General features: G+C 32.0%; 1 protein-coding gene across 1 annotated transcript; it reads left to right on the top strand.

Moving 5' to 3' along the window:
• The first annotated feature begins 4,920 nt into the window (after positions 1–4,920).
• LOC133644868 (transmembrane O-methyltransferase homolog) lies at positions 4,921–15,050 on the top strand. The gene is made up of 4 exons (XM_062039615.1): positions 4,921–5,312; positions 10,500–10,769; positions 14,346–14,542; positions 14,609–15,050. Exons 2-4 carry the CDS (start codon positions 10,505–10,507, stop codon positions 14,951–14,953), a joined length of 807 nt encoding a protein of 268 aa, XP_061895599.1. The 5' UTR covers positions 4,921–5,312; positions 10,500–10,504; the 3' UTR covers positions 14,954–15,050.
• The last annotated feature ends 7,009 nt before the right edge of the window (positions 15,051–22,059 follow it).

Genomic DNA, 22,059 nt, shown 5'->3' on the forward strand with positions numbered 1-22,059 from the left:
CGCCGCCTGTCCTCTTTCACCGACCTCCCTGCTGGATGGCCGCGTAAAGTGAGACCAGCGTTCTTCACCGAGGTTACAAAAAGTGTACTTGTCAGTGCACAAAGGTATGACGCACACTTACCTTCATCATAGCAGCCATCTGGAATTCCCAAGTGAGGAAACTGTTGGAAATAGTAAATATTGAAAAGTCATATTTTGTCAACATTGTAATTAAATGCCAGTAAGGACTATGTGTCTCAGAAAGTAAGTACTTGATTTATTCTTAAGTGTACTGATCCAAGTATTCTATTTGAGACAGGTTGTGTTTTAAACGGCACACTTGTACTTCAATGTACAGTACAGTACTGCCTTGTGTACTTAGTTCCTGCGTGCGCACATTTAGTTAGTGTTCCAAATCTATAATTGTGATCGTGAACAGGAAGTGACATCACAAAATATTTGCTCTTCTCATATTTTGATTAAAACAAAGTCCCGCCTTTTCCGGTAAGCGTGGCAGTGCTAAATTGGAACACTTGGACACAGACACGTTCTAAGGGTACGCAGCGTGGAGCGCTACTGCCTACTGGTGCTGGCGAGACGTGGGGCCGCCATCTTGGAGTGGTGATCCGCTCCACTCAGTGCAATTCATTTGGCAGGAGCAATGAACTGTCAGCGTATTTAATTCATCTTACCTCACTGAATACCACTGATTTTCACACATGTTTTATTATTCATACTTTGCTTAACAGTAATAGAATATTCTTACATGCTATAAACCTACTCAGTGGCCTAGTGGTTAGTGTCCGCCCTGAGATGGGTAGGTTGTGAGTTCAAACCCCGGCCGAGTCATACCAAAGACTATAAAAATGGGACCCATTACCTCCCTGCTTGGCACTCGGCATCAAGGATTGGAATTGGGGGTTAAATCACCAAAAATGATTCCCGGGCGTGGCACCGCTGCTGCCCACTGCTCCCCTCACCTCCCAGGGGGTGATCAAGGGGATAGGTCAAATGCAGAGGACAAATTTCACCACACCTAGTGTGTGTGTGACAATCATTGGTACTTTTAACTTAAATGATCAGATGTCCCAGATCAAAATGGGAATATAATCCCAGAGAAAGCTATTTTTAAATTGAAGAAACATGATTAGGTTATATATACATGCGTGTATCCTACATAAAAATTGGGTTAGAAAGCTAGACTACATTTAGACTTGTATAATGCTGTATAGCCACTGTCCATCTGATTGTCTAGTTAGCCAACATATATTACTGTGGTCCTAACTTTTACCGCTGTTGGCTTTTACAATCTTTATCTTCATCATTTATTTCAACTTTGTTATTCAAGTATGACATTTTTAAATGTAATTAATTTCATTGACAAGCAATTATATTATGGCCATACTCTTGTTTGCTAGCGGTTAGGATTTCAGTACTATTGAAGATCTTTGCTCCTTCTCAACTCTGTGCCAATATTATTTTCACAAAATACAACCAATAGTACGTTAATGTTAAGTCTCACTTGTGAAAAGTAATCCCTCGATTCCTATGTTCAACAATCCGCTCATTTGAGCAGGAAAAGGCTGAACACCATCTTTGTTTTCTGCCTGTCAACTGTCAGTTAAGGCTGCTCATCACCACTTCAAGATGGCGGCCCAATTTCTCGCGTCACAGCAGCCAATGCTATGCTTGGAAGAATCAAAAGAATGTAGTTTGTGCTGTCTGCTGCCTCCAAGCGGACAAAGACCGTAACTGCACTGATTTTAAAAAAGCAACCAGTTCCCTCAAGAGCCGATCGATCCACGCATGCGCGAAGATTATGTCATTTCCTTGACTCGCAATATTTTATTAGGTTTTTGTTTTTTTATTAAAAAATGTCTAAAGTGAACAAGGAGCAGATTTAAAAGAGTCGGGAGTGGTAGAGCCACGATTACAACCACTTTCACTATGTCATTGCGATGTATGACGCACGGGGGCGCAGTTGACTACCATCGCCTAATTTCTATTTTAAATGTTGATTGAGAAGGACAAGCGGTAAAAAAAAAAAAAATAGATAGCTGGAAGGATTGAATTTTTTTAAACGAGACGCCTACTGTAATTTAAATAGATATATATATATATGTTTATATATGCAGTCTATAAATATACTTTTAAATCGTCAGTATTTTGAATTGATGTGGTTAAAGTAATAACATTGATTTATTTGCCATTTAAGGCTGCTGAACACATCGTTCAAGTTTCTGTATCAAGACCAACACTATTTTCAAATACGTCTGTTTTTTAATATTTTATGACATCGAAATGGTGTGGTGATGGTTTGTTGTACATAATGGAGCCACCAGGTGCTTAAATGAAAGCACTTGCATCTCAAATCAATGTGGCCCTTGGAAGTGGATCAGAATCATTTTTCATTGATGTTTTGCCCCAAAACAATTTTAACATAATATGCCTTTTTTTTAAAAACAAAAAAAAACAACTCACTTTTAGATAAATAAATATTGTATAAAAACAATACAACAGAATAAAGTACAAGTACAGTAGTTTTATGAAGTAGTGTAATAATAATGCACAGTATGAATATAAATGTTGAGATATTTATATAATAGAATGTAGTACAAGTGCAGAAGTTTTATGAAGTAATATACAGTATTTACCTTGGAGAGTGGACTTTCACAGTACCTCCCTCCAGCTTCTCCATATTTTCATGGATAAATGTTGAGGTATTTAAATGATAGAATGTAGTACAACAAGTACAGTAGTTTTATGAAACAATGTAATAATAGACAGTATTTACCTTGGAAAGTGGACTCTCACAGTACCTCCTTCCAGCTGCTAAACTGTCAAACAAGCCAATCAGCAGCTTCTCCATATTTTTATGGATAAAAGAGATATTTATATAATGGAATGTAGTAAAAGTACAGTAGTTTTATGAAGTAGTGTAATAATAATGGACAGTATTTACCTTGGAGAGTGGACTTTCACAGTGCTTCCTTACAGCTGCTAAACTGTCAAACACGCCATCAGCAGCTTCTCTCTATTTTTATGGATAAATGTTGAGATATTTAAATGATAGAATGTAGTACAAGTATAGTAGTTTTATGAAATAATGTAATAATAATGGACAGTATTTACCTTGGAGAGTGGACTTTCCCAATACCTCCTCCTAGCTGCTAAACTGTCAAACACGCCATCAGCAACTTCTCTATATTTTTATGGATAAATGTTGAGATATTTAAATGATACAATGTAGTACAAGTACAGTAGTTTTATGAAATGTAAAAATAATGGACAGTATGTACCTTGGAGAGTGGACTTTCACAGTACCTCCTTCCAGCTGCTAAACTATCAAACATGCTATCAGCAGCTTCTCTATATTTTTATGGATAAATGTTGAGATATTTATATAATAGAATGTAGTAAAAGTACAGTAGTTTTATGAAGTAGTGTAATAATAATGTACAGTATTTACCTTGGAGAGTAGACTTTCTCCATATTTTAATGGGAAAATGTTGAGGTATTTAAATCATAGAATGTAGTACAAGTACAGTAGTTTTATGAAACAATGTAATAATAATGTACAGTATTTACCTTGGAGAGTGGACGCTCACAGTACCTCCTTCCAGCTGCTAAACTGTCAAACACGCCATTAGCAGCTTCTCCATATTTTTATGGATAAATGTTGAGGTATTTAAATCATAAAATGTAGTCCAACAAGTACAGTAGTTTTATGAAATAATGTACCTTGGAGAGTGGACTTGCAGTAAATTCAATGGTGCGGACACGTTTGTTACTGGATACGTTCTAATACTGCCTTGGAGACTTTGTATGTGTAAGTAATGATTTGATACTTGTTTATATTGACACATGTCACCTTTTATTGTTCAATGATGATTACATAAGTCGAGCTCGGTGCATCGTCATAATTTGGTTTTTGGTTCCTTTTTCATTGTCCCATTTACTCTCTGTAAAGCAGCAGTTCCATTGGCAGCAAAACAGGCCCAGAGCATAATCCTACCACCACCATGCTTGACGGTAGGAATGGTGTTCCTGGGATTAAAGGCCTCACCTTTTCTCCTCCAAATATATTGCTGGGTGTTGTGGCCAAACAGCTCCATTTGTGTTTCATCTGACACCACATGGACAAAGATAAGACCTTCTAGAGGAAAGTTGTGCGGTCAGATCAAATAGAAACTTGAATGTACGTGGTATATAGTGCGTGTTGGAGCCATTTCGGACATATTTACACATATTTCTTATGTTTACATGTCATGCTTTTGTTGAAAGTAAATGTGATTACACAAAAATAGCTTACATGACTGTGTATTTGGTATGTTGCTACATTATTGGTGCATAGTTTAAAAGATGATCTGTGACTCCCTATCAATGTAGTGGAGCTGTCACGCCAATTTTTCTTCCCATCACAAAAACCTTCCTAACCCCCATTTACTTCCGGGGTCATTTCCGCCTACGTCAGTTCCTCTTACGTCGTTGACAGCGATCGATAGCACTTCGTTTGACTCTTTTTTATAATACAGCGTTAACAAAACGTCTGAATTATCAACAATAATGTTGATTTAAAGTACAGAAATTTAACAGTATTATACATTAATTAATATTAGTGAAATGGTTTCAACAATAATGTTGATTTAAAGTAGTACAGACATTTAACAGTATTATATATTAATATTTTTTGCACGTTACCACGAAGACAGAAGTTCGCAGCAGCGGCCCTAATACTCCGCTTGAAATGTTGCTAAGTCCCCTGGGACAGATAAAGACGAATATCATCCAGTGACACCACCATTTTCAGGAGATTTGGATTTATCGATCGCTGGCAATGACGTGAGAGGAAATGACGTGATTAAGAGGAACTGACGTAAGCAGAAATAACCCCGGAAGTAAATGGGGGTTAGGAAGGTTTTTGTGATGGATTCGTTTGCTCTGTTTACACTGGGTGTCGTAAAGTGCCAGTAGCTGTCGTAAATTGTCAGCAACTGCCGTAAATGTGACAATGTTTTGATTTTTGAAAGATCAAACCGGGCAAGGAGCAACAGCTTTTCTTCAACCCGTTTTAAATCTGTTTGAAACGTTTTACGCAGATGACACGTCATTGATGCGCTGCGACGTCGTTAAGTCAAATGTACATACCTTTAAAACACGTTTAAAACAGGATGATTAATTTTGCTCTTCTTTGTGGGCGTTTGTCAAGAAGAAAGGTGGAAATAAAAGCTGTCACTTTAGTGTACTTTGCACCGGCGTCAGCTTGGAACAGCTGATAAGAGACAAGCTCTCGTCACTAACTTGATGCCCTGCCGAGGAGACGACGAAGGAAGGTTAGTTGCCGTTACAGTGTGCGTGGTACAAATGTAGAGTGTATATATCATATTGTGCGTTATCCATCTATCTGAATATATTTACAATATTTCTGTGAACACATGAATAACTGTACAATATTTCTGTGAACACATGAATATATATCATATTTCAATGAACACAAATATCTACAATATTTCAGTGAACACATGAATATGTTTACAATATTTTTGTGAACACATGCATATCTATACACTTTCTGTGAACACATGGATATCGATACAATATTTCCGTGTGTGTGTATATATATATATATATATATATATATATATATATATATATATATATATATATATATATATTCTGTGAACACTTGAATATATATATAATATTTCAATGAACACATGAATATCTGTACAATATTTCTGTGAACACATGAATATCTATACAATATTTCTGTAAACACATGGATATCAATACAATATTTCAGTGAACACATGAATATACAATATTTCTGTGAACACATGAATATGTTTACAATATTATTGTGAACACATGAATATCTATACAATATTTCTGTGAACACATGAATATATATAATATTTCAATGAACACAAATATCTATAATATTTCAGTGAACACATGAAAATGTTTACAATATTTTTGTGAACACATGCATATCTATACACTTTCTGTGAACACATGGATATCGATACAATATTTCCGTGTGTGTGTGTGTATATATATATATATATATATATATATATATATATATATATATATATATATATATTTATATATTTATATATTTATATACTTCTGTGAACACTTGAATATATATAATATTTCAATGAACACATGAATATCTGTACAATATTTCTGTGAACACATGAATATTTATACAATATTTCTGTAAACACATGGATATCTATACAATATTTCAGTGAACACATGAATATCTATACAATATTTCTGTGAACACATGAATAGATATAACATTTCAATGAACACATAAATATCTACAATATTTCAGTGAACACATGAATATGTTTACAATATTTTTGTGAACAAATGAATATCTATACAATATTTCTATGAACACATGGATATCGATACAATATTTCCGTGAACACACACATATATATATATATATATATATTTCTGTGAACACATGAATACATTTGCAATATATCTGTGAGACACATGAATATCTATACAATATTTATGTGAACACATGACTATATATAATCTTTCAAAGAACACATGAATATCTGTACAATAATTATGTAAACACATGAATATATATAACATTTCAATGAACACTTGAATATCTGTACAATATTTCAGTGAACACATGAATATCTATACAATATTTATGTGAACACATGGATATCTATACAATATTTCAGTGAACACAGGAATATCCATACAATATTTCTGTGAACACATGAATATATATAATATTTCAATGACCACATGAATATGTTTACAATATTTTTGTGAACACATGGATATCCATACAATATTTCCGTGAACACATGAATATACATATATATAATTTCTATGAACACATGAATAGATATAACATTTCAATGAACACATAAATATCTACAATATTTCAGTGAACACATGAATATGTTTACAATATTTTTGTGAACACATGAATATGTATACAATATTTCTATGAACACATGGATATCGATACAATATTTCCGTGAACATACATATATATATACATATATATATATATATATATATATACACGTATATTTCTGTGAACACATGAATACATTTGCAATATATCTGTGAGGCACATGAATATCTATACAATATTTATGTGAACACATGACTATATATAATATTTCAATGAACACATGAATATATGTACAATATTTCTGTGAACACATGAATATATATACTATTTCAATGACCACATGAATATGTTTACAATATTTTTGTGAACACATGGATATTCATACAATATTTCCGTGAACACATGAATATACATATATATAATTTCTATGAACACATGAGTATATTTACAATATTTCCGTGAGCACATGAATATATTTGCAATATGTCTGTGAACACATGAATATATTTGCAATATTTCTGTGAGACACATGAATATTTGTACAATATTTCAGTGAACACATGAATATGTTTACAGTTTTTTGTGAACACATGAATATCTATACAATAATTAAGTGAACACATGCATATATATATAAATACATATATATATATATATATATATATATATATATATATATATATATATATATATATATATATATATATATATATATATATGTATATATATATATATATATATATATATATATATATATATATATATATGTATATATATATATATATATATATATATATATAGCGTCTTTGAGTACTCTGAAAAGAGCTATACCAAATAAAATGTATTATTATTATTATATACAGTATTTGTATGAACGCATGAATATATTTACAATATTTCCGTGAATACATAAATATATTTACAATATGGATGGGTGCTGGAGCCTATCCCAGCTGCAAGAAGGCGGGCTACACTCTGGACAAGTCAGACAACATTCACACACTAGTGACCATTTAGTGTTGACAATCATCTTATTTTATTTTCCACTCAACTTGTTGGATCAATACTGCCCCCTACTGTCCTGGGGTGTCATTTGTTGCATTATTTATGGCTGTATTTTTTTACAAGATGAAATATGTTTGACGTTTAAAAATTAGAAACCACATCATTAAACAGTTGTCATACTATTGATTGATTGATTGATTGATATATATATATATATATATATATATATATATATATATATATATATATATATATATATATATATATATATATATAGCAGTGACTGTTACATCTGTAACTGACAGCACGCACACACACACACACACACACACACGCACACGCACACGCACACTCACACTCACACGCACACGCACACTCACACGCACACGCACACGCACACGCACACGCACACACACACACAGAGCGCAGTGAGCTGGTGAGTAATCTGCGTCTCTCCTATTTTTACATTTTGTTATTTATACATACATTCAAATTACTGACACGTTTTCTTACAGTCTTTACTCTGAAGATGACATCATATATCACACTTACAGTAATATGTTGAATAACTAATGTAAGATATTACATTTACAGTGATATGTTTAATAATTTATGTACTATTTAATAAATAATGTCATATATTAATTTACAGTAATGTGTCTAATAACTAATGTAATATATTACACTTACAGTAATATGTTTAATAATTTATGTACTATTTAATAAATAATGTCATATATTAATTTACAGTAATGTGTCTAATAACTAATGTAATATATTACACTTACAGTAATATGTTTAATAATTTATGTACTATTTAATAAATAATGTCATATTAATTTACAGTAATGTGTCTAATAACTAATGTAATATATTACACTTACAGTAATATGTTTAATAATTTATGTACTATTTAATAAATAATGTCATATTAATTTACAGTAATGTGTCTAATAACTAATGTAGTATATTACACTTACAGTAATATGTTTAATAATTTATGTACTATTTAATAAATAATGTCATATATTAATTTACAGTAATGTGTCTAATAACTAATGTAATATATTACACTTACAGTAATATGTTAAATAACTAATGTAATATATTACATTTACAGTAATGTGTTTAATAACTAATGTCATATATTATTTTACAGTAATATGTTTAATAGCTAATGTCATATATTACACTTACAGTAATATGTTTAATAATTTATGTACTATTACTTTAATAAATAATGTCATATATTAATTTACAGTAATATGTCTAATAACTGATGTAATTTATTACACTTACAGTAATATGTTTAATAACGGACGAAATATATAATAGTTACAGTAATGTGTTTAAAATAAATAATGCAATTTTATATTTACAGGCATGTTTTATAACAACTAATGTATTATATTCACAGTAATACTGTACTAATCAATTTACAGTCGTGTGTTCTGTAATAACTGATGTAATATGCTCACACTGTTACGTTTAATAAATAACTAATGTAATATTTCTAACAAATAATGTCAAATCAACATTGCCAAGATGTGATGATCACAAACATGATGTCATTATGTAGAAATGTATATTAATGATGCACTTTATGAAATGGCTCCTTTATGTGAAGCCAGCATGTTTACCTGAAAGGTGTGTTGAGATCCTTAAGAAGTCAGTGATCAATACTGATGACCTGATCAATAATCACAAGAAATGATGTCATCTCACTGCTAACAAAACGTGAATAAAATAAACATGAACACATTATTTGTGTCTAAAATTCTGATGATAAAATGGTATTGTGTCTTAATGTTGGTGGGTTTGAATGAAAATGCCAGTAATCACCATTAATCACCAGTAATCACCATTAATCCCAGTAATCACCAGTAATCACCATTAATCACCGGTAATCACCATTAATCCCAGTCATCACCATTAATCCCAGTAATCACCATTAATCACCGGTAATCACCATTAATCCCAGTAATCACCATTAATCCCAGTAATCACCAGTAATCACCATTAATCACCGGTAATCACCATTAATCCCAGTAATCACCATTAATCCCAGTAATCACCAGTAATCACCAGTAATCACCATTAATCCCAGTAATCACCATTAATCCCAGTAATCACCATTAATCACCAGTAATCACCATTAATCACCGGTAATCACCATTAATCCCAGTAATCACCATTAATCACCAGTAATCACCATTAATCACCAGTAATCCCATTAATCACCAGTAATCACCATTAATCACCAGTAATCACCATTAATCCCAGTAATCACCATTAATCACCAGTAATCACCATTAATCACCATTAATCCCAGTAATCACCATTAATCACCAGTAATCACCATTAATCACCATTAATCCCAGTAATCACCAGTAATCACCATTAATCACCATTAATCACCAGTAATCACCATTAATCACCATTAATCCCAGTAATCACCATTAATCACCATTAATCCCAGTAATCACCATTAATCACCAGTAATCACCATTAATCACCATTAATCACCAGTAATCACCATTAATCACCAGTAATCACCATTAATCCCAGTAAAAAGTGTATAAAAGCAGTATGTTGTGTGGTGTTGCAGTGGTGATGAGTTCATGGATGATGGCGGTGGCGTCCGTCCCGCTGCTTCCCGTCATCGTGGTGGTGTACAGTCGCCATGGCGACACCATAGCCAAGCTTTGCCGTGGCGCTGTGGCCTGGACGCTGCGTCTGGCCAGAGGACAGGTGTGTGCGCGCACTACGCACGCCTTCGTGTTGACGCAGAGCACACACGGCCAAGCAGAGAGCGTCCTGGAGACCTTTGACCTCTACGCACGCACGCACGCCTCCGCCTCCATCGGCCCTCTTGTTGGTGAGTTTGCACTTTTCATGTCTCTTTTGGTGACTTTGCACTTTTCATGTCTCTTTGGTGACTTTGCACTTTTTATGTCTCATTGGTGAGTTTGCACTTTTTATGTCTCGTTGGTGAGTTTGCACTTTTCATGTCTCATTGGTGAGTTTGCACTTTTCATGTCTCATTGGTGAGTTTGCACTTTTCATGTCTCATTGGTGAGTTTGCACTTTTCATGTCTCATTGGTGAGAGTGCACTTTTCATGTCTCATTGGTGAGTTTGCACTTTTCATGTCTCATTGGTGAGTTTGCACTTTTCATGTCTCATTGGTGAGTTTGCACTTTTCATGTCTCATTGGTGAGAGTGCACTTTTCATGTCTCATTGGTGAGTTTGCACTTTTCATGTCTCCTTGGTGACTTTGCACTTTTCATGTCTCATTGGTGAGTTTGCACTTTTCATGTCTCATTGGTGAGAGTGCACTTTTCATGTCTCATTGGTGAGTTTGCACTTTTCATGTCTCATTGGTGAGTTTGCACTTTTCATGTCTCATTGGTGAGTTTGCACTTTTCATGTCTCATTGGTGAGTTTGCACTTTTCATGTCTCATTGGTGAGTTTGCACTTTTCATGTCTCATTGGTGAGTTTGCACTTTTCATGTCTCATTGGTGAGTTTGCACTTTTCATGTCTCATTGGTGAGAGTGCACTTTTCATGTCTCATTGGTGAGTTTGCACTTTTCATGTCTCATTGGTGAGTTTGCACTTTTCATGTCTCATTGGTGAGTTTGCACTTTTCATGTCTCATTGGTGAGTTTGCACTTTTTATGTCTCATTGGTGAGTTTGCACTTTTCATGTCTCATTGGTGAGTTTGCACTTTTCATGTCTCATTGGTGAGTTTGCACTTTTCATGTCTCATTGGTGAGTTTGCACTTTTCATCTCTCGTTGGTGAGTTTGCACTTTTTATGTCACATTGGTGAGTTTGCACTTTTCATGTCTCTTTGGTGACTTTGCACTTTTTATGTCTCATTGGTGAGTTTGCACTTTTTATGTCTCGTTGGTGAGTTTGCACTTTTCATGTCTCATTGGTGAGTTTGCACTTTTCATGTCTCATTGGTGAGTTTGCACTTTTCATGTCTCATTGGTGAGTTTGCACTTTTCATGTCTCATTGGTGAGTTTGCACTTTTCATGTCTCATTGGTGAGTTTGCACTTTTCATGTCTCATTGGTGAGAGTGCACTTTTCATGTCTCATTGGTGAGTTTGCACTTTTCATGTCTCCTTGGTGACTTTGCACTTTTCATGTCTCATTGGTGAGTTTGCACTTTTCATGTCTCATTGGTGAGAGTGCACTTTTCATGTCTCATTGGTGAGTTTGCACTTTTCATGTCTCATTGGTGAGTTTGCACTTTTCATGTCTCATTGGTGAGTTTGCACTTTTCATGTCTCATTGGTGAGTTTGCACTTTTCATGTCTCATTGGTGAGTTTGCACTTTTCATGTCTCATTGGTGAGTTTGCACTTTTCATGTCTCATTGGTGAGTTTGCACTTTTCATGTCTCATTGGTGAGTTTGCACTTTTCATGTCTCATTGGTGAGAGTGCACTTTTCATGTCTCATTGGTGAGTTTGCACTTTTCATGTGTCATTGGTGAGTTTGCACTTTTCATGTCTCATTGGTGAGTTTGCACTTTTTATGTCTCATTGGTGAGTTTGCACTTTTCATGTCTCATTGGTGAGTTTGCACTTTTCATGTCTCATTGGTGAGTTTGCACTTTTCATGTCTCATTGGTGAGTTTGCACTTTTCATCTCTCGTTGGTGAGTTTGCACTTTTTATGTCACATTGGTGAGTTTGCACTTTTCATGTCACATTGGTGAGTTTGCACTTTTCATCTCTCGCTGGTGAGTTTGCACTTTTCATGTCACATTGGTGAGTTTGCATTTTTTATGTCACATTGGTGAGTTTGCACTTTTCGTGTCTCATTGGTGAGTTTGCACTTTTCATCTCTCGTTGGTGAGTTTGCACTTTTCATGTCACATTGGTGAGTTTGCATTTTTTTATGTCACATTGGTGAGTTTGCACTTTTCTTGTCTCATTGGTGAGTTTGCACTTTTCATGTCTCATTGGTGAGTTTGCACTTTTTATATCACATTGGTGAGTTTGCACTGTTTATGTCTCATTGGTGAATTTGCACTTTTTATGTCACATTGGTGAGTTTGCACCTTTTATGTCACATTGGTGAGTTTGCACTTTTTATGGCACATTGGTGAGTTTGCACTTTTTATGTCACATTGGTGAGTTTGCACTTTTTATGTCTCATTGGTGAGTTTGCACTTTTTATGTCTCATTGGTGAGTTTGCACTTTTTATGTCTCATTGGTGAGTGCACTTTTTATGTCACCTTTTATGTCTCATTGGTGAGTTTGCACTTTTCATGCCTCATCGGTGAGTTTGCACTTTTCATGTCACATTGGTGAGTTTGCACTTTTTATGTCACATTGGTGAGTTTGCACTTTTCATGTCTCATTGGTGAGTTTGCACTTTTTATATCTCGTTGGTGAGTTTGCACTTTTTATGTCTCATTGGTGAGTTTGCACTTTTTACGTCACATTGGTGAGTTTGCGCTTTTTACGTCACATTGGTGAGTTTGCACTTTTTACGTCACATTGGTGGGTTTGCACTTTTTACGTCACATTGGTGAGTTTGCACTTTTTACGTCACATTGGTGAGTTTGCACTTTTCATGTCACATTGGTGAGTTTGCACTTTTTATCTCTCGTTGGTGAGTTTGCACTTTTTATGTCACATTGAGTTTGCACTTTTCATGTCTCATTGGTGAGTTTGCACTTTTTACGTCACATTGGTGAGTTTGCGCTTTTTATATCTCGTTGGTGAGTTTGCACTTTTTATGTCTCATTGGTGAGTTTGCACTTTTTATGTCACATTGAGTTTGCACTTTTTATGTCTCATTGGTGAGTTTGCACTTTTTATGTCACATTGGTGAGTTTGTGCTTTTTATCTCTCGTTGGTGAGTTTGCGCTTTTTATGTCACATTGAGTTTGCACTTTTCATGTCTCATTGGTGAGTTTGCACTTTTTACGTCACATTGGTGAGTTTGCGCTTTTTATATCTCGTTGGTGAGTTTGCACTTTTTATGTCTCATTGGTGAGTTTGCACTTTTTATGTCACATTGAGTTTGCACTTTTTATGTCTCATTGGTGAGTTTGCACTTTCCATGTTTGATTGGTGAGTTTGCGCTTTTTACGTCACATTGGTGAGTTTGCACTTTTCGTGTCTCATTGGTGAGTTTGCACTTTTTATGTCACATTGGTGAGTTTGCACTTTTTATCTCTCGTTGGTGAGTTTGCACTTTTTATGTCACATTGGTGACTTTGCACTTTTTACGTCACATTGGTGAGTTTGCACTTTCCATGTCTCATGTTGAAATGTAAAGCTCACATAACTATGCTAGCATTACTAACCTAGTATAATGTTGAAATGTTAAGTTATGCTAGTGTTGCTAACCTACCATGTTGCTAAAATGTATTGTTAGCATGTTGCGTGAAGGATAAAGTCTGTCCCACAATGTTGTGTGCCCCCAGGCGAGGCATTAGACGAGGTTGTGGGCCGCGTGCACCCTGAGCGTGTCCTAGAACTGGGCACCCACTGTGGCTACAGTGCAGTGAGCGTGCTGCGCCTGCTGGCCCCCGCTAGCAGGCTGCTGAGTGTGGAGCAGGACCCTCAGGTGGCCGACCTCGCCGAGGAGATCATCCTGGTGGCCGGATTCAAACACGCTCAGGTGTGCTGAGGTGTGCCCGGACCAGAGAAGCAGTTGTTGCAAGGATAACCAATTGTGAGGATGTAGTTCCAGGTGTTGACAGGTGAGTCGGGTGAGGTCATCCCCACCTTGCACTCTCTGCTGGAACCCACACAAGGAAGCGGTGGAGGCTTCCAGCTGGTGCTCATGGACCATGACCCCAGACTGTACCTCCTGGACCTCCTGGCTCTGGAGAGGGAGGGGCTGCTCTGCTCGGCCGGGTGCTCCATCATGTTCATACTCCGGGAGATGAGAGAGAAAACTGTGCAGGAACTGAAAGAGTTGACCCGAGAGAGACGCCAAACTTATTGCATCACATCTCAGACGGACGCCATGATGGAGATCTCCTTCTCCCAACCAAGCATCCATGACCTTTCTACTTTAGGAAATTAACATTTCAACTATATCAATTCTTTCATATACATTCCTCATACATAATAACTATAAATTAAACTATATCAATGATTTCATAAAAACTGTACTTTCTAAAATAAACTCAGTTCTTTCATATAACCTTTGTGGAGTGATCACTTCCTGTCAGTGTGCCGTGCTCACTTCCTGTCAGTGTGCCGTGCTCACTTCCTGTCAGTGTGCCGTGCTCACTTCCTGTCAGTGTGCCGTCTGTTGACGCACTGAAACAAAGCAAAATATGTAACAAAATATACGTAAATAAAAGCATTTTAATTAAGTATGTAGTAACGACAAAATATACGTAAATAAATGAAACATAACTAAGTGTGTAGTATTGACAAAATATACATAAATAAGTGTAATATAACCAAGTATGTATTAACAAAATATATGTAAATAATTGTAATATTACTAAGTATGTAATGACAACATATACATAAATAATTGTCACATAGTTAAGTATGTCTTAATGACAAAATATACGTAAAATAATGTAATATAACTAAGTATGTAATGACAAAATATACCTAAATAATTGTCACATAGTTAAGTATGTCTTAATGACAAAATATACGTAAAATAATGTAATATAACTAAGTATGTAATGACAAAATATACCTAAATAATTGTCACATAGTTAAGTATGTCTTAATGACAAAATATACATAAATAAATGTAATATAACTAAGTATGTATTAATGACAAAATATACGTAAATAAATGTAATATAACTAAGTATGTATTAATGACAAAATATACGTAAATAAATGTAATATAACTAAGTGTGTATTAATGACAAAATATACTTAAAATAATGTAATATAACTAAGTATGTAATAATAACAAAATATACGGAAATAAATGTAATATAAGTATGTATTAATGACAAAATATACGTAAGTCAATGTAATATAACTAAGTAAGTAGTAATAAAATATATGTAAATAAATGTAATATAACTAAGTATGTAGTAATGACAAAATATACATAAATAAGTGTAATATAACCAAGTATGTAATAATAACAAAATATGTGTAAATAAATGTAATATAACTAAGTATATAGTAATGACAAAATATACGTAAATAAATGTAATATAACTAAGTATGTATTAATGACAAAATATACTTAAAATAATGTATTATAACTAAGTATGTATTAATGACAAAATATACGTAAATAAATGTAATATAACTAAGTATGTATTAATGACAAAATATATGTAAATAAATGTAATATAACTAAGTATATAGTAATGACAAAATATACTTAAAATAATGTATTATAACTAAGTATGTTGTAATGACAAAATATACGTAAATAAATGTAATATAAGTAAGTATGTATTAATGACAAAATATACGTCAATGTAGTATAACTAAGTATGTATTAATGACAAAATATATGTAAATAAATGTAATATAACTAAGTATGTATTAATGACAAAATATACTTAAAATAATGTATTATAACTAAGTATGTAGTAATGACAAAATATACGTAAATAAATGTAATATAACTAAGTATGTAGTAATGACAAAATATATGTAAATAAATGTAATATAACTAAGTATGTATTAATGACAAAATATATGTAAATAAATGTAATATAACTAAGTATGTATTAATGACAAAATATATGTAAATAAATGTAATATAACTAAGTATATATTAATGACAAAATATACGTAAATAAATGTAATATAACTAAGTATGTATTAATGACAAAATATATGTAAATAAATGTAATATAACTAAGTATATAGTAATGACAAAATATAAGTAAATTACTTTGTTAGGTACTTTTCCCAAAGTACCTAAAGTAGTTCCTGTGGAACTTTATTTACTTTTATTTATTTAGCTTTAGCGTCTGCCGTTTCAGACTTCCCATATTGTTCTAGAAGTACAACTTCCTAAATAACATCAGTAACATCTGGCACCACCTTTGTTCTAGAAGTACAACATCCTAAATAACATCAGTAACATCTGGCACCACCTTTGTTCTAGAAGTACAACATCCTAAATAACATCAGTAACATCTGGCACCACCTTTGTTCTAGAAGTACAACATCCTAAATAACATCAGTAACATCTGGCACCACCTTTGTTCTAGAAGTACAACATCCTAAATAACATCAGTAACATCTGGCACCACCTTTGTTCTAGAAATACAACATCCTAAATAACATCAGTAACATCTGGCACCACCTTTGTTCTAGAAATACAACATCCTAAATAACATCAGTAACATCTGGCACCACCTTTGTTCTAGAAATACAACATCCTAAATAACATCAGTAACATCCGGCACCACCTTTGTTCTAGAAGTACAACATCCTAAATAACATCAGTAACATCCGGCACCACCTTTGTTCTAGAAGTACAACATCCTAAATAACATCAGTAACATCTGGCACCACCTTTGTTCTAGAAGTACAACATCCTAAATAACATCAGTAACATCTGGCACCACCTTTGTTCTAGAAATACAACATCCTAAATAACATCCGGCACCACCTTTGTTCTAGAAATACAACATCATTAGTAACAAGATGGACACCTGGTGCTGCTGACCTGCTGTCAGTCAGGTCCCTCGTTAGCGCCACCTGTCACTCATGCTGACTAATTGCTTGTTCTCTGGACTCCAACCACAGGAAAGTGAGCAACCTCCTTTCTTTGAAAACAACATATTTGCTCTTTTTAATCATAATAATATTAATATTAATAACAGTTATAGTCTAGTTTTTGATGTCTCTCACATAAAGATGCACTTTAGGTCTGATGTACTAAAACACAAACATATATATATATATATATATATATATATATATATATATATATATATATATATATATATATATATATATATATATATATATATATATATATATATATATATATATATATATATGAAAGTGTTAATAATGAAGCTTAGCGCCCCCTGGAGTCCTCTTGTGGCCTGAATCATGCTGACTAGTCAGCACTTTCTGCTCCTGTGTTTATTTTGACAGCACAAAGCATGGAAAATATTGCCAGAAAGATCATTTTGGCTTGTCGGGTCTGGTAAGCGACGTGTCGTGTGATCAATGCCCGCTGGAGCGAGCACCTTTTGTACGCTGCAGCGCTCACAATGTCACGGCTCCAATGTTCAACTCAATCACCATTTAACTGGAGAATATAATATAGTACTAGGATGCAATATTACACAGTACCATGTAATTATGCAGTGCGGTACAATATATTACCAAATATGATCATACATATAAATATATATATATATATATATATATATATATATATATATATATATATATATATATATATATATATATATATATATATATATATATATATACAAAAGCCAAAAGCAGTGAAGTTGTCACGTTGTGTAGATGGTAAACAAAAAGAGAATACAACAAATCCTTTTCAGCTTCTATTCCATTGAATAGCCTGCAAAGACAAGATATTTCATGTTCACACTGAGACACTTTTGTTATATTTTTTGCAAATATTAGCTCATTTGGAATTTGATGGCTGCAACATGTTTCCAAAAAAGCTGGCATATACATATACAGTAAATATACACATACATATACATATACATATACATATACAGTACATATACACATACATATACATATACATATACATATACAGTACATATACACATACACATACACATACATATACACATACATATACATATACAGTAAATATACACATACATATACACATACACATACATATACATATACATATACAGTAAATATACACATACATATACATATACATATACATATACACATACATATATATACACATATACATACACATACTTATACATATACACATAAATATACATGTACACATACACATACATATACAAATACATATACACATACATATATACATATACAGTACATATACACATACACATACATATACATATACAATAAATATACACATACATATACATATACACATACATATACATATACATATACAGTAAATATACACATACATATACATATACACATACACATACATATACATATACATATACACATACATATATATACACATATACATACACATACTTATACATATACACATAAATATACATGTACACATACACATACATATACAAATACATATACACATACATATATACATATACAGTACATATACACATACACATACATATACATATACAATAAATATACACATACATATACATATACACATACATATATACATATACATATACAGGACATATACACATACACATACATATACATATACATATACAGTAAATATACACATACATATACATATACACATACATATACACATACACATATAAACACATACACATACATATACATATACATATACATATACAGTAAATATACACATACATATACATATACATATACACATCCATATACATATACACATACACATATAAACACATACACATACATATACATATACAGTAAATATACACATAAATATACATATACACATCCATATACATATACACATACACATATAAACACATACACATACACATACATATACATATACAGTAAATATACACATACATATACATATACACATACACATACGTATACATATACATTTACATATATAAATATACATATACATACACATACACACATACATATATATACACATATACAAACACATACTTATACATATACACATACATATACACATACACATACACATACATATACACGTACATATACATATACATATACAGTACATATACACATACACATACATATACACATACACATACATATACACATACATATACATATACAGTAAATATACACATACATATACATATACAGTACATATACACATACACATACATATACACATACATATACAGTAAATATACACATACATATACACATACACATACATATACATATACATATACAGTAAATATACACATACATATACATATACACATACACATACATATACATATACATATACTTATACACATACACACACATATACATATACTTATACATATACATATACACATACATATATATACACATATACATACACATACTTATACATATACACATAAATATACATGTACACATACACATACATATACAAATACATATACACATACATATATACATATACAGTACATATACACATACACATACATATACATATACAATAAATATACACATACATATACATATACACATACATATATACATATACATATACAGGACATATACACATACACATACATATACATATACATATACAGTAAATATACACATACATATACATATACACATACATATACACATACACATATAAACACATACACATACATATACATATACATATACATATACAGTAAATATACACATACATATACATATACATATACACATCCATATACATATACACATACACATATAAACACATACACATACATATACATATACAGTAAATATACACATAAATATACATATACACATCCATATACATATACACATACACATATAAACACATACACATACACATACATATACATATACAGTAAATATACACATACATATACATATACACATACACATACGTATACATATACATTTACATATATAAATATACATATACATACACATACACACATACATATATATACACATATACAAACACATACTTATACATATACACATACATATACACATACACATACACATACATATACACGTACATATACATATACATATACAGTACATATACACATACACATACATATACACATACACATACATATACACATACATATACATATACAGTAAATATACACATACATATACATATACATATACAGTACATATACACATACACATACATATACACATACATATACAGTAAATATACACATACATATACACATACACATACATATACATATACATATACAGTAAATATACACATACATATACATATACACATACACATACATATACATATACATATACTTATACACATACACACACATATACATATACTTATACATATACATATACACATACATATATATACACATATACATACACATACTTATACATATACACATAAATATACATGTACACATACACATACATATACAAATACATATACACATACATATATACATATACAGTACATATACACATACACATACATATACATATACAATAAATATACACATACATATACATATACACATACATATACATATACACATACATATATACATATACATATACAGGACATATACACATACACATACATATACATATACATATACAGTAAATATACACATACATATACATATACACATACATATACATATACACATACACATATAAACACATACACATACATATACATATACATATACAGTAAATATACACATACATATACATATACATATACATATACACATCCATATACATATACACATACACATATAAACACATACACATACATATACATATACAGTAAATATACACATAAATATACATATACATATACACATCCATATACATATACACATACACATATAAACACATACACATACACACACATATACATATACAGTAAATATACACATACATATACATATACACATATACTTACATATACATATACATATACATATACTTATACACATACACACACATATACATATACACATACATATATATACACATATACACACACATACTTATACATATACACATACATATACATGTACACATACACATACATATACATATACATATACATATACACATACATATATACATATACATATACAGTACATATACACATACACATACATATACATATACAGTAAACATACACATACATATTCATATACATATACATATACATATACACATACATATATACATATACATATACACTACATATACACATACATATACATATACAGTAAATATACACATACATATACATATACACATACACATACATATACATATACATATACTTATACACATACACAC

This window comes from Entelurus aequoreus, linkage group LG28, assembly GCF_033978785.1.
Source record: "Entelurus aequoreus isolate RoL-2023_Sb linkage group LG28, RoL_Eaeq_v1.1, whole genome shotgun sequence".
NCBI classification, from domain to species: Eukaryota; Metazoa; Chordata; class Actinopteri; order Syngnathiformes; family Syngnathidae; genus Entelurus; species Entelurus aequoreus.

Coding starts and splice junctions, on each gene's coding strand:
- LOC133644868 (XM_062039615.1), top strand. CDS start 10,505: ATGAGTTCATGGATGATGGCGGTGGCGTCCGTCCCGCTGCTTCCCGTC. Junction 10,770..14,345: donor CTCCATCGGCCCTCTTGTTG/GTGAGTTTGCAC, acceptor GTGTGCCCCCAG/GCGAGGCATTAGACGAGGTT. Junction 14,543..14,608: donor CCGGATTCAAACACGCTCAG/GTGTGCTGAGGT, acceptor GTGAGGATGTAG/TTCCAGGTGTTGACAGGTGA.